The sequence below is a fragment of the Engraulis encrasicolus genome, chromosome 17, assembly GCF_034702125.1.
Source record: "Engraulis encrasicolus isolate BLACKSEA-1 chromosome 17, IST_EnEncr_1.0, whole genome shotgun sequence".
NCBI classification, from domain to species: Eukaryota; Metazoa; Chordata; class Actinopteri; order Clupeiformes; family Engraulidae; genus Engraulis; species Engraulis encrasicolus.
Window position 1 is genome coordinate 9,626,194 of NC_085873.1, and position 13,064 is coordinate 9,639,257.

Sequence of the window (13,064 nt, forward strand, 5' to 3'; positions counted from 1 at the left end):
AAACATGCTGTGCATGGTTCTGTGTTACATGATTCATGTATGTCATTCTGGTCTGGAAACAATGGTTTTTTAAGATTACAACAAGCAGGTAATTCATTCAAGTGGATGGAAGGACACATGGCAGCTAAAATTGTTTTAAATATTGCACCAGTCTTACTTTACATTGCTTGGATTTCATTGCTTGGCATACTTGGCTAATGTTAGCATGCTAACTAGCGATTTCTCAGATCAAAAACAAAGCTCTTTTTCCCTCTAATTCCAAACAGTAGCCTCATAACTATTAGGCTTTCCATAATCACAAACGGTTGCTGATTAAATCACATAGTTCCAAAACAACCTCTGCAACTCCTGCATCATGCAATGACTGGTTTAATGAGAACATAACAATTCTCCACCCAGCAGAGCAGCACTGCTCTGTCTGCGCTTCCCTCTGTCTCTTGAGTGAGTTTCCAAATTCAAAATAGATCGCACGCTGTCACTCATCCCGCCCCCTTTCTCAGGACTGTCTGTTTATTGGTTCACAGACTTCCCAGAGACAGTTGAAAGCGATATTACTATTGCAGGGCTCCAGACTAACTTTTTGCACTGGTTGCACTGGTGCGCCTAAACATTTTCTTTAGGTGCACCAGCACAAAATTTAGGTGCACCCAAATGTTTTCACCACCCCATACACAAACGCACCTCAGCTTTAAAAAATAATAATTAAAAATAATAACAATAGCAATAATAATAATAATTATTATTGTTGCTATATTTTAAAACTGGAGCCTTTCATGTGCTATAGGCTAGTCTTCCAAATGTGCTCCTTATAAAAGACATGACAGTTGGTTACCTAACTAACACATCTTGGCTACAAGCAGTTTGGCTGGTAGAAAAGACCTTTTAGTCAGTATGTGTTTGACTAGTAAGATCAACATACCAGCCTTTCTGCAATAAGGCTACACACACGGCACAAGCACAGAGTTACAATATAAGATAATGCTATAGATGGATGGATGGATAGATTTTTTTTAACAAACCCTGCTAAACATGTCATGCTTTTTAAAATCATTAGACACAATTAGCCTAGCCTATGTTTACAGTGGAATCTGAGGTGAATTGGGTTTTGTCTATTTCCCCATTTTTGAGCGCTCTCCCTCTTTATAATGATTGTGGTCTCTTAGCAAGCGCTACGAAGAGACACGACAGCACTAGTGCGCTCGCTCGCTCGCTCGCTCTCTCTCTCTCTCCCTCTCCCTCTCTCTCGTGCTGTCGCGAGGTGCATGAACGATGCCTTGCTGACTGATAGGCAGTATGTAGCCTGCCATAGTCGCCATCAAAAAACTCTCACAGAAGTCCCGACAGACTAGCGCGTCACCTGTTGTTTGGCCAGCTCTGCACGCGGCTGAAACGGGCAATTATCCGCACCCGTCTGCGTTTTTGTGTGGCAATATAATATCCGCTCAAGCCATTTAGTTTTTCCCCGTGATTGTGACTCGTCTCGTGTTTAAAATATCCTCAAGTCATTTTGCTGTTTTTACCGTGATTGTAACTCCGTTGCAAAACTCGCCTGGTTGAGAACACAAAACTCACTGGCACATGTGAACTCGGATAGTTGAGCGAAGTCGAACATTCTATTCTGAAACGTCGGGCTGCCTGTGAACGAGGAAGGGGGAGAAAGCTACCGGTAGTTCAGCGGAGTTGAAGGAATGACTGCATCGACAGGTTTTTTATTGTGTGATGATGGGCCACTACTGTAGAATGACTATTAATTGTATGTCCATTAAAACGGTTGTTTGCTAATTGATTTTGTTCTACTGATGGCTGGTCGCACCGGTGCGCCTAAAAATATTTTTTAGGCGCACCATTGGAAAAAATGGGCGCATATGCGACCAAATTGGTCGCACTCTGGAGCCCTGTATTGGCTGAGGGGCGTTTTGCCGTGAGGAGCACTTTCGGCAGGCTCTGTTGATTGCGACTTCATAAAAAAAACTCAGTATCGCAAAATTATGCATCGGAGAGCGCCATTTCTGCGCTCCTTCTTCACATTGCGCTCTAGGCGACCGCCTAGCCGGCCTATGCTTGAAACCGGCCCTGGTTGACTCTGTTCTTTCTCCGGCTGTGGGTGCAGGTCATCAAGGAGGTGGACAAGCTGCAGACGGGGCTGGAGACGGCCGAGGCCAAACTGAAGAACAACAGCAGCCAGAGGAGGGTGGCCAGCGAGGAACTGGAGGCGCTCAGACAGGTAGATGCATACACGCACACACACACACACACACACACACACACACACACACACACATTCACACACACACACACACACACACACACACACACACACACACACACACACACACACACACACACACACATTCACACACACACACACACACACACACACACACACACACACACACACACACACACACACACACACACACACACATTCACACACACACACACACACACACACACACACACACACACACACACACACACACACACACACACACACACACACACACACACACACACAAGGAACTGGAGGCACTCAGACAGGTGCACACACATGCATGCACGCGCACAAACACACACACACACACATACACACACTTTATACAACTCTGTGCGCACACACACGCGCACGCGCACACACACACACACACACACACACACACACACACACACACACACACACACACACACACACACACACACACACACACACACACACACACACACACACACACACACACACACACTCTAACACACTTTTGCCTCTCTCCTCTCCTCTCTGCCTTCCAGGAGCTGGGCTCGGCGTTGGTGGAGCGGGACCGTGCGCTGTGCGAGCGCAACGAGCTGCTGGAGAAGTACTGTTTCGAGGTGAAGGACAAGGCGGAGGCCCAGAAGGAGCTGAGCCAGGCCTGCCGAGACATGGAGGCCGTCAAGGAGGAGCGCGACGTGGCCCGCAAGGAGAGGACCGAGGCCATCATCCAGAGAGACCAGCTGCTCAGGGAGTACTACCAGGCACGACAGGTAATACACACGCACGCACACATGGAAACGCACATACTGTACATGCACGCACGCACACACACACACACACACACACACACACACACACACAGACACATATGACACATATGAATACACACACACACACACACACACACACACACACACACACACACACACACACACACACACACATAGACAAGCACATGTGCAGACAGACATGCTAGCGAACGCACAAAGAGCACACCATAAAGACACTGATACACACAGACTGCCATAATATGAAGAAGAGACACGCAGTTGTGCTAATATTAATCCACCAAAGTCTGCGTTGAACTTGAAATGAACTTCGGGATGTGTGACACACTGCGACCGCATTGCCACCTGCTGCTGCAGCAATATGCATTAACTTATGGCTCTTAAAAGCTGTGACTCAAACACTGTGATCCATTACCTCTTACTTAGCGAAGATATATAAGCCGTTTTGAGCAGTGCTATACGTCACCTGGCGACGTGATGACTTAGGGGGATTAACTTCTGATACCTGAATGCTCCCTCTGTCAACCATTGTCCCTTGGAGTCATTTTGGAGGACTTTGGAAGAGGACACATTTGGGGGCACACTGAGAAGCGCGACTGACACTCGTAGAGAGCAGACCCTCACCGAAGGAAGCTCGATGTCACACTTTTTCATTGTTATGTAAAGAGTTATTTCTTGTCCAAACTCCGGTCCTCCCTTATGCTTGTGTTATCGTGATGACATAGCAATATTTAATAAGGGCATTTGGGGTTCATTTCTCGAAAGTAGTTAGCCAGTTAGCAACTTGGGTAGTTGCCAATGGAAATTGCATTGAAAACAACAAAGTAGCTAATGAAGTTAGCAACTATGGTTTTAAGAAATGTACCCCAGCAAAGCGTGAGGCCATTTCTTTGGCCATTTGTCTGTTTTCTTCAATACATTACATTTTTACCTGATGAAGGTCTGGGACCGAAACGTGTGTTAAAGAAAACAGCAAAATGGTCAGTGTTGAGGAGTTTTTTTTTTCAAATTGTCTGCTGAGTGACCCATGGGCCATCTCTGACGCACCTGCCAGCTGAGGTGTGCGAAAAAAAAAGTTTAACCATTTCATTCTTTAAAAAAAAAAATCCCATTTCATTTAAAACGGGATTACTGTCTTTCTCCCCCCCACCGTCCTTCCCTCTCTCCCTCTACCTTTTCACACAAACTTCAGTACTTTCTTCCTGTCCCTGTCACTGTCTGCTGAGTCACTTCACCTTCACTGGTTCTGTCGGTCCCTTCCAGACGCACCTACGTATCCTGTGTAGACCTCATTGACTGTCTGACTCATCCTCGTCCTCATTCTCTCTCATTCTTTCCCCTCATTCTCTGTTTCTTGTCTTTTTGCCCTTTCATCTCCAGGCCATTCTGACTTTATATCTCTCCCCATTTTCTATCTTTCACTCTGACTGTGTCTCTTTGTCAGTCTGCCCTTAACGTCACACAGACACACACACACACACGCACACACACACTCACACACACACACACACACAGACACACACGCACACACGCACACACACACTCACACTGAATTCCTCCCAGCCTCTCCTTCACAGCTTTCATATCTTTCTCACTCTCCCTAAGATGCCATATGCCTCCCTCTCCCTCCCCTTCTCCTCCTCTCTCTCCGGCTTTCTTCCTCTCCTCCCTCTGTCTATCCTCCTCTCCTCCTCTCTTTCTCCTCCTTTCCTTCTCTACTCCTCATCCCCACCCTCCATCCTTACTGGGAAAACACACGGGCAGTGACAAGTTTAAGCGACAGAATCGATGGACTGTGCAGCAAGAGCGATACGAGCAATTGAAGCGGCAGAGTATGTCTGTTAAAAGTAGAACGCAAGCATTTTGACATTCCCATTGGCTGTGACGACTGTCTCCGAACCGCATTATAGCTCATTTGCATAATATTAGCTGAAGTCCAACTACCAACTGTCGCTCAAGTCGCTCAAATCGCCTCTAAGTTGCCCAAGTCGCTTTTGTTTCTTCTGTCGCCTAGCCTGGTTCTCACAGACGGTGCGTGTGTGTACACAAACTACTACGAGTCAGAAAATAAATGGTGCATTTATTGCAACTCACCATCAACAAATTCCTCCAAAAAACGTTTTCTGTTCATCTCTAAAAAGTCAATATAGTCTAGAATATGTCCTGTGACTCATCAATGTGAGCTGTTGATATTTAAGCAATAAATGCTCCATTTATTTCCTACTCGAGAAGAGCATGTTAATGGCAGCGCTACCGCACGGTACTGTGTGTAGCTCTGCTCCACCAGGGGGCACCGCGGCTACACACACGCACCGTCGGTGAGAACCAGGCTATCTGTCACCAGCGACTCCATACAAAGTCAATTACTTCCGCTCAAGCTGCGCCTGGTCTATTCGTGCCACTGCCTCCCATCTCCTGTGCAAACCCAGTGGCAAGGCAACATTACCCTCTGTCTGAATCGCCTCCTCCTCTCTTTCTTCCTCTCATGCTCCCTTATCCTCCACTCCACTCCACTCCACTCCCCTCCTCCCCTCCTCCTCTCCTTACCTCCCCTCTTCCCTGCTCTGTACAAACATATTGGCCAAGCAACATTACACACGAAACGAGTCAGCACTCTCTCTCTCTCTCTCTCTCTCTCTCTCTCTCTCTCTCTCTCTCTCTCTCTCTCTCTCTCTCTCTCTCTCTCTCTCTCTCTCTCTCTCTTTCTCACTGAAGAACAACAGAAATTGGCCACATACACACTATACAAACACAGTGGCAACATTACACAAGAAACTCGTCAGCACATTTAACCACATCCATTCATATGACTCCACCGTGTTGTTATACTGTGCAGGGACATTGTATTACACACACACACACACACACACACACACACACACACACACACACACACACACACACACACATACACATACACATACACACACATACACACACACACACACACACACACACACACACACACACACACACATGCACAGCACTCCCTCTCTCTGTCTCAGACACGCACAGTCTGTTGTTCTTTCTGTCTTTTTCACAGGCACACACACGTACGCACGCACCCACACACACACACACACACACACACACTCACACATGCGTGCACACACACACACACACACACACACACACACACACACACACACACACACACACACACACACACACACACACACACACACACACACACACACACACACACACACGCGCGCGCACGCACACACACACAGCTTCCCTCGCTCTCTCTTCTGTCCCACACACACACACACACACAGACACACACACCCATCCTCCTCTACCACGCTGCTGTGTTTGCAGAGAGCCAGTGCAAATGTTTACAGCCCCTGCTCCGATATAAACATTGAGCAGTGAGGAGGAGGGACGCGGGGTCCAATATTCCGCTACTCAGCTAAGCCCAGTCAGCCCAGTAGTAGTGGGCCTCATCCATCCAGGAAGCCTAATTACACTGTCCAAATAGGGAGACAGCCAGGCAGGCGAGATGGGGGAGTAGGGTGGGAGCAGGGACGGAGTTTGACTCCATGGGTCCCTGGGCCAGACAACAAGAAAGCCCCCCACCCCTTCCAAGGAATCATTAGGTTCCAAAAGTTTTGGATGTTTAGCGGAGATGTTAGGGGGTTAAGGGGTTTTCTCCCGAGAGAAATGGTGAATATATAGTTGTTAAAAGCGACATTTTAAAGGTGCACTGTGTAATATTTTACTAGTTTATTTCCAGAATTCATGTTCACGAATACTTAGACTGTCCATACATGAAGGGGGATCTTCTCCATGTCTGGCCACAATCCTACATAGAGCACCTTTAAGACAATATGAGAACAGAAATGTAGGCCAATAATGAATTGTTTTTTGTAGCGGAGAGGTTTTGGACCCCCTTGACTCTCTGGGCCCCTTGGTCGGAGCCCGGTAGGATCGTGCAGCGATATGTCCTTGGGTGGGAGTCAGCCTGTTGGGCCTGAGTAACTATTTGCACGGCAGTTTTCACACGGACTGCTCTCCTCAGCTCTCTCTGGCTGTTTTTGTGATGAACCGTAGCAGGAAGATGGCTCATCAATGGCTCATCTTTGCTGCCCTTACGTAGGCAAAGTGCAGTAACTACACCAACACTGACACTGAGAAAAATCTTTCCAAATCCTTAGTATGAGGGTGGATATTGTAGTTACTACAAATTTGCAATAGCAGTATCTCTACAACGCAGGGCTTGACATTGGCACCTGCAATTTGCTCCTCTGTACGTGTTTTTGTCGTCCAATAATCACAATAGTAATATTGACTCGTCTGAATACTGGTCTGAATAAGGAGGCCGGAAAGGTGGGAGGCAGTCATTTGGGCTTGAGTAACTATTTACACAGCAGTTTTCACACGCAGTGCTCTGGTCAGGGCGTTCTGGCTGTGGGACGGAGGGAGACAGGAGGATGGCCCTTCATCGCTCCTAATTGTCCCCGTTCCAGTGGGGGTGCTCAGAGCCATGGAATTCAGAGTTGTGACAACCGGGGTACAGAAAGTCGGTTGGTGACGTGATTCACGTAGATACAAATAATTCAAGGCTTTGTTTTTCGCAAGAGACACATAACAAGTACAGATGAAATGAAAACGAATTGAAATTAATTCATTATAATAATGTAAAATGCTCACTTCCTGGAACCATTTTGGAACTATGTCAATGGCAATCTGTGTTTTAAAGGCTCCATGAGGCACCATTGTTGTGTAAAAATGGAACACGGAAGTCAATGGGATTAGCCTAACTCTTACTTCCATGGCTCTGGTGGTGCTATACTCTGGGACCAGTCTCAGCTCTGGTCACACACACACACACACACACACACACACACACACACACACACACACACACACACTGACCTTATGTACCAGTATTATAAACGCAGACACACGCTTTGAGTGGCTGATGGCAGTGGTAGAATAATCCGTTATCCCCTTGTCATGTCTACCCCAGTGGGGGTTCCATCTGTGTCTGTCTGCCTCCCTCATGTCATGTAGAGCCCCACGGACAGACAGACAGACAGGCCAATAGGCAGATAGTCAGGCAGGCCGATAGTCAGGGAGATATACAAACAGGCGAGGAGACAGACAGTCAGACAGTCACTCAGGCAGAATGGCAGACAGACAGACAGACAGACAGACAGACAGACAGACAGACAGACAGACAGACAGACCGGAAGGCAGGCAGGCAGGCAGGCAGGCAGGCAGGCAGGCAGGCAGGCAGGCTGACACAGGCAGACAGGCTGGTAGGCATTAAGTCTGGCTACATAAGCCTGTGGTGAAGTATAGCTCAGTGTACACAGCTGCATGACTGCAGTGCATATCATGTGTCTTGTGCCAAGCTACTTGACAGTTACAGCTATCTAGGTCCAGCAATTGAAGACAGAAAGTGGTGCAGAACTCAAATATCTTGGTACCCTATACTGGCTGCCTGTTGCAAATGCATAGGTGGACGTGTATCTCCACCACCAACCAAATCAACAGCACCAACAGCAATCAATGGTAGTCCTAATCTTCTCCATTAGTGGAATGACACTCAGTCTCTCTTTCATCATGCACTAGTACTACCCATTAACAAATCACAATAAAGACAATGTTAAATCGTCTATCATCAATTATGTGAATGAAATGTGAATGATTTGAATCCCAGTAGATGGCCGTCTCCTGTCAGTGCTTGCGAAGTAGCTTGACTGTCGGAAATACTTGTTATGTAAGATCTTGATGATGAGTAATATGCTGACTTAAAAATTCAACTTATTCTATTCTTATCATCACAGCAAGGCAACATAATAGAGACAACCAAAGTCATCACACAACAAGACAAGTAGAAAGACTACTACACACTACACAGCAACAGTGGAAGTGTATAGTATTATATGATTTAACATGTAGACAGCACGCATAAATATATCAAAATGTTTCGAGTGACTGCACTGACTGCACTTTTTATTGATGTTTTGCATATTGTGCATGCTTGTCCATGGCGGATTTGGACATGGAGCGAGCTGGAGATGTGTATGGTGCACATGTTTGTGTATGTGCTTTTATTCATGTGTTGCATATTGTGCATGTTGTGTCCATTGCAGAAGCAGGACTCGGCTGCGCTGGACATGGAGCGGGCCAACAAGGAGCTGGAGATGCTGCGTAAGCAGTGCGAGGCCATGAGCCAGGAGCTGCAGGAGGCCTCGCAGGAGGCCGAGGTGGCCAAGTGCAGACGAGACTGGGCCTTCCAGGAGAGAGACAAGATCGTGGCCGAGAGAGAGAGCATCAGGTGCGCCGATCTTACCTCTTTATAGAGTAAATAAGTCTTTAATAGGCATAGAGCGAACCTGACTTGGGCGAAACGCGTTGTTCGCTCCGAGAAATAAAGTAAAGAAAAGTAAGCAGTGTGCGGTGTCTCTTGAATTTTGTTCATAAATAAGTCTTTACTTAGGACGTATAGAGGTCTAGTGGATGGCAGTTTATAGAGAGTATTATATTCAGGAGGCCGAGGTGCCCAAGTCTAGACGAGACTGGGCCTACCAGGAAAGAGACAAGATCGTGGCTGAGAGGGAGAGCATCAGGTACGCTAATCTTACCTCTTACATAATAGAGTAAGTCATTATTTAGGACATACACTATAGAGGTTTAGTGATCAGTAGTTTATAGAGAGTAGTATATTCAGGAGGCCGAGGCGGTCAACTGTAGACGAGACGGGCCTTCCAGGAGACAAGATCGTGGCTGAGAGGGAGAGCATACGGTATGGGCATCCCTGTCATCACATGCTGCACTACAGAGAATTTACCTATAGGGACGTGCCTTAGTTTAGGGGCTTTCTTGGTCCAGTGGTTGGTAGTCTTAGTTCAGGAGGTGTCTCACAAGGCCGAGGTGGGCCAAGTGCTGATGAGACTGGGCCTTCCAAGAGAGAGACCAGATCGTGGCCGAGAGGGAGAGCATCAGGTATGGTCATCTTACCTCGTAGCCTCTTGGCGCAAATGGGCCTATTCACTAGGGCTGTAACGATACACTCAACTCACGATTCAGTTCGTATCACGATTTATGCCCTACGGTTCGATACATCCCACGATTTCACATTTGCTAACATTATAAAGTTTATGAATAAAAACGATTATAGTTTATAAGCTACTAATAATTTTTAAAAGTTTCTATACATAATGATGTTGCTTGGAAGCACTATCACTTCATATCATGTGGTAGTTTTTTGAACTGATCAAAATGTTAAAAGGGCGTATCACGATACTGCCTCCTTGTATCACGATACAGTATCGTGACTCTGAGTATCACGATTTCTCGGTTCGATACAATATCGTTACAGCCCTACTATTCACTATTTTCTGGAAATGCTGACCTACATCATAACAACATTGCTATGATTGCAACATTGTTATGATGAACAGAGGTCTAGTGGTCGGTAGTTTGTAGGGAGTTCTATATTCAGGAGGCAGAGGTGGCCAAGTGTAGACGAGACTGGGCCTTCAAGGAAAGAGACAAGATCATGGTTGAGACACAGAGCATACGGTACAGAGATTGTTTCTTCACCCTGGCCAAGTGGTGACACGATACAAAATAAGAGGGTGAGCGTGGATCAGGTGTCAAGTGTCCACATATTTCATGTTCATTTCAGTTTTCAGCTTGCAGTCATGATGTTGTATGGGGAATGTTCCCCCAAAAGTTGGCTAGGCTGACAGGAAGGAAGCCCTATCATTTTCTCTATGGAAGCTGGGTGTCAACGAAGCACGAGGCCACAAGCACAGGTTGAGGATGGGAGCTAGGATAATGGAATGTACCCTGAGTGTGTTCACTGTAAGTGATGTGGTGCTGCCCCCTGTCTGCAGGACGCTGTGTGACAATCTGAGGAGGGAGCGGGACCGAGCCGTCAGTGACCTGGCTGACGCACTACGGAACCTTGACGACACCAGGAAACAGAAGAATGACGCCGCACGGGAACTGAAGGAATTGAAGTATGTGTAAACTCAGTACACACAGTCATGCACGCAACACACACACACACACACAGACACGCACACACACACACACACACAGACACGCACACACACACACACACACACACACACACACACACACACACACACACACACACACACACACACACACACACACACACACACACACACACACACACACACACACACACACACACACAGTGACAATGACAACTCAATTAAATTGCACACAAAATCATAGTTACACACACTTAGTTCTTTGCAACTTTCCTCCTTTATGTTACGCCATGCAATTATTCTATATGCAAGTATGCAACTACTTTTATAGTGAAAATGTATTTTGTGAATGGAAAAACTAACCTAATCTACTCTGATTCACAATATTACCAGTGGCCATGGCATTACAGTATCTTATGCTTTTGAATCTCCTCAATCTTGTAGGGGTTGATTGCCACCTAGTGGCTTTGTATGGCATGTACACATTTAAAAACCTAACAACGCTGTACCCCTATGAAAGCTGGTCCCCACATAATCAGAGGTCCAAACACTAGAATTAGATGCAAAATAAAACGATAGACTCAGCCACACTTCCCTCCCCGCACAAAGCCTTGAGTTGAGCATAGGCCTCATACAAGTAGAGTTAACTGACAAACTTAAAAGCAGCAGGAAAAGCAGCAACTTATCTTGTTTTCCGTTAAACTGGCTTGCAATGTTTTATAGTGTGCTTCCTACTTCTAAATTTGAAACCTTTGCCAACTATTCACATTATAGGATGTAGGATGTGATATCGTGTGTGTGTGTGTGTGTGTGTGTGTGTGTGTGTGTGTGTGTGTGTGTGTGTGTGTGTGTGTGTGTGTGTGTGTGTGTGTGTGTGTGTGTGTGTGTGTGTGTGTGTGTGTGTGTGTCCTCCTCTACGTAGGGAGAAGATGGAGGACCAGCTGGAGAAGGAGGCTCGCTTCAGGCAGCTGATGGCACACAACTCCCACGACTCGGCCATCGACACCGACTCACTGGAGTGGGAGACAGAGGTGGTGGAGTTTGAGAAGGATAGGGTGAGCGGGACTCAGAGATTATATTATATTATATTATATTATATTATATTATATTATATTATATTATATTATATTATATTATGTATAATAATAATTATATATGAGGAAAACACCAAAAGGGGCCACTTTCAAGAGTTAATCATACATAGCATATATATTTTTATTTTTATTTTATAGAAATTATTTCATATAAATAACTCTTCACCATTTTATTTCCATACAGGCCTTCTTTTTGATAAAGCAAACTTTATTAGAGGGAGTCAAATGGCATGTAAATGGTGGGGTGAATAAATCATCGCCCTGTGTTGTATTCATTGTAATGGATTTCACACACAGAGGTTGTAGGGAGTTAGGAGTTGGATGGCACATACTGATGTAGCATTGCAAAGTGTTTTTGTATCCATGTTGTCATAGAGTGATGTATGGATGGTGTAATCATTCAGTCTCTGTTTTTCAGGATGACATGGATCTGAAGGCACTGGGTTTCGATGTAGCAGAAGGGGTAAATGATCCCTTTTTACCGGGAGACTGTGGCATATTTGTCACCAAGGTGGACAAAGGAAGTATTGCTGATGGAAGATTGAGGTATATAATGGCTCCCCACGTTTTCTTGCGACATCACTCACAACACCAGTCAGCCACACACACACACACACACACACACACACACGCACACACACACACACACACACACACACACACACACACACACACACACACACACACACACACACACACACACACACACACACACACGCACACAAACTTGGGATTAATATAAAATATCTTCCTATTTAATTTGCCAAAAAGATTTGCAGCTTTATGAACGCTGTTGTATTATAATTCATTATTGAAGCTTTACAATGTAACAACGTAAGTGTTGATCAGTATTTATTCATACTACCGATGTTATCCTCCTGATCTTGTGTTTTCAAGCAGCAGATTATTTTTGTCTGTACATTGAAACTTATATTGCATATACATAGTACATACCTCC

At 45.8% G+C, this 13,064-nt stretch overlaps 1 protein-coding gene across 1 annotated transcript in view; it reads left to right on the forward strand.

Moving 5' to 3' along the window:
* The window catches only part of LOC134467794 (disks large homolog 5-like), a 104,766-nt gene that overhangs the window by 65,647 nt on the left and 26,055 nt on the right, over positions 1–13,064 (forward strand). Inside the window, exons 8-13 of the mRNA XM_063221729.1 lie at positions 2,111–2,224; positions 2,785–3,015; positions 9,138–9,322; positions 10,887–11,012; positions 11,935–12,067; positions 12,525–12,652. Coding sequence (XP_063077799.1) covers positions 2,111–2,224; positions 2,785–3,015; positions 9,138–9,322; positions 10,887–11,012; positions 11,935–12,067; positions 12,525–12,652 — 917 coding nt within the window. The remainder of the gene's footprint in view (positions 1–2,110; positions 2,225–2,784; positions 3,016–9,137; positions 9,323–10,886; positions 11,013–11,934; positions 12,068–12,524; positions 12,653–13,064) is intronic.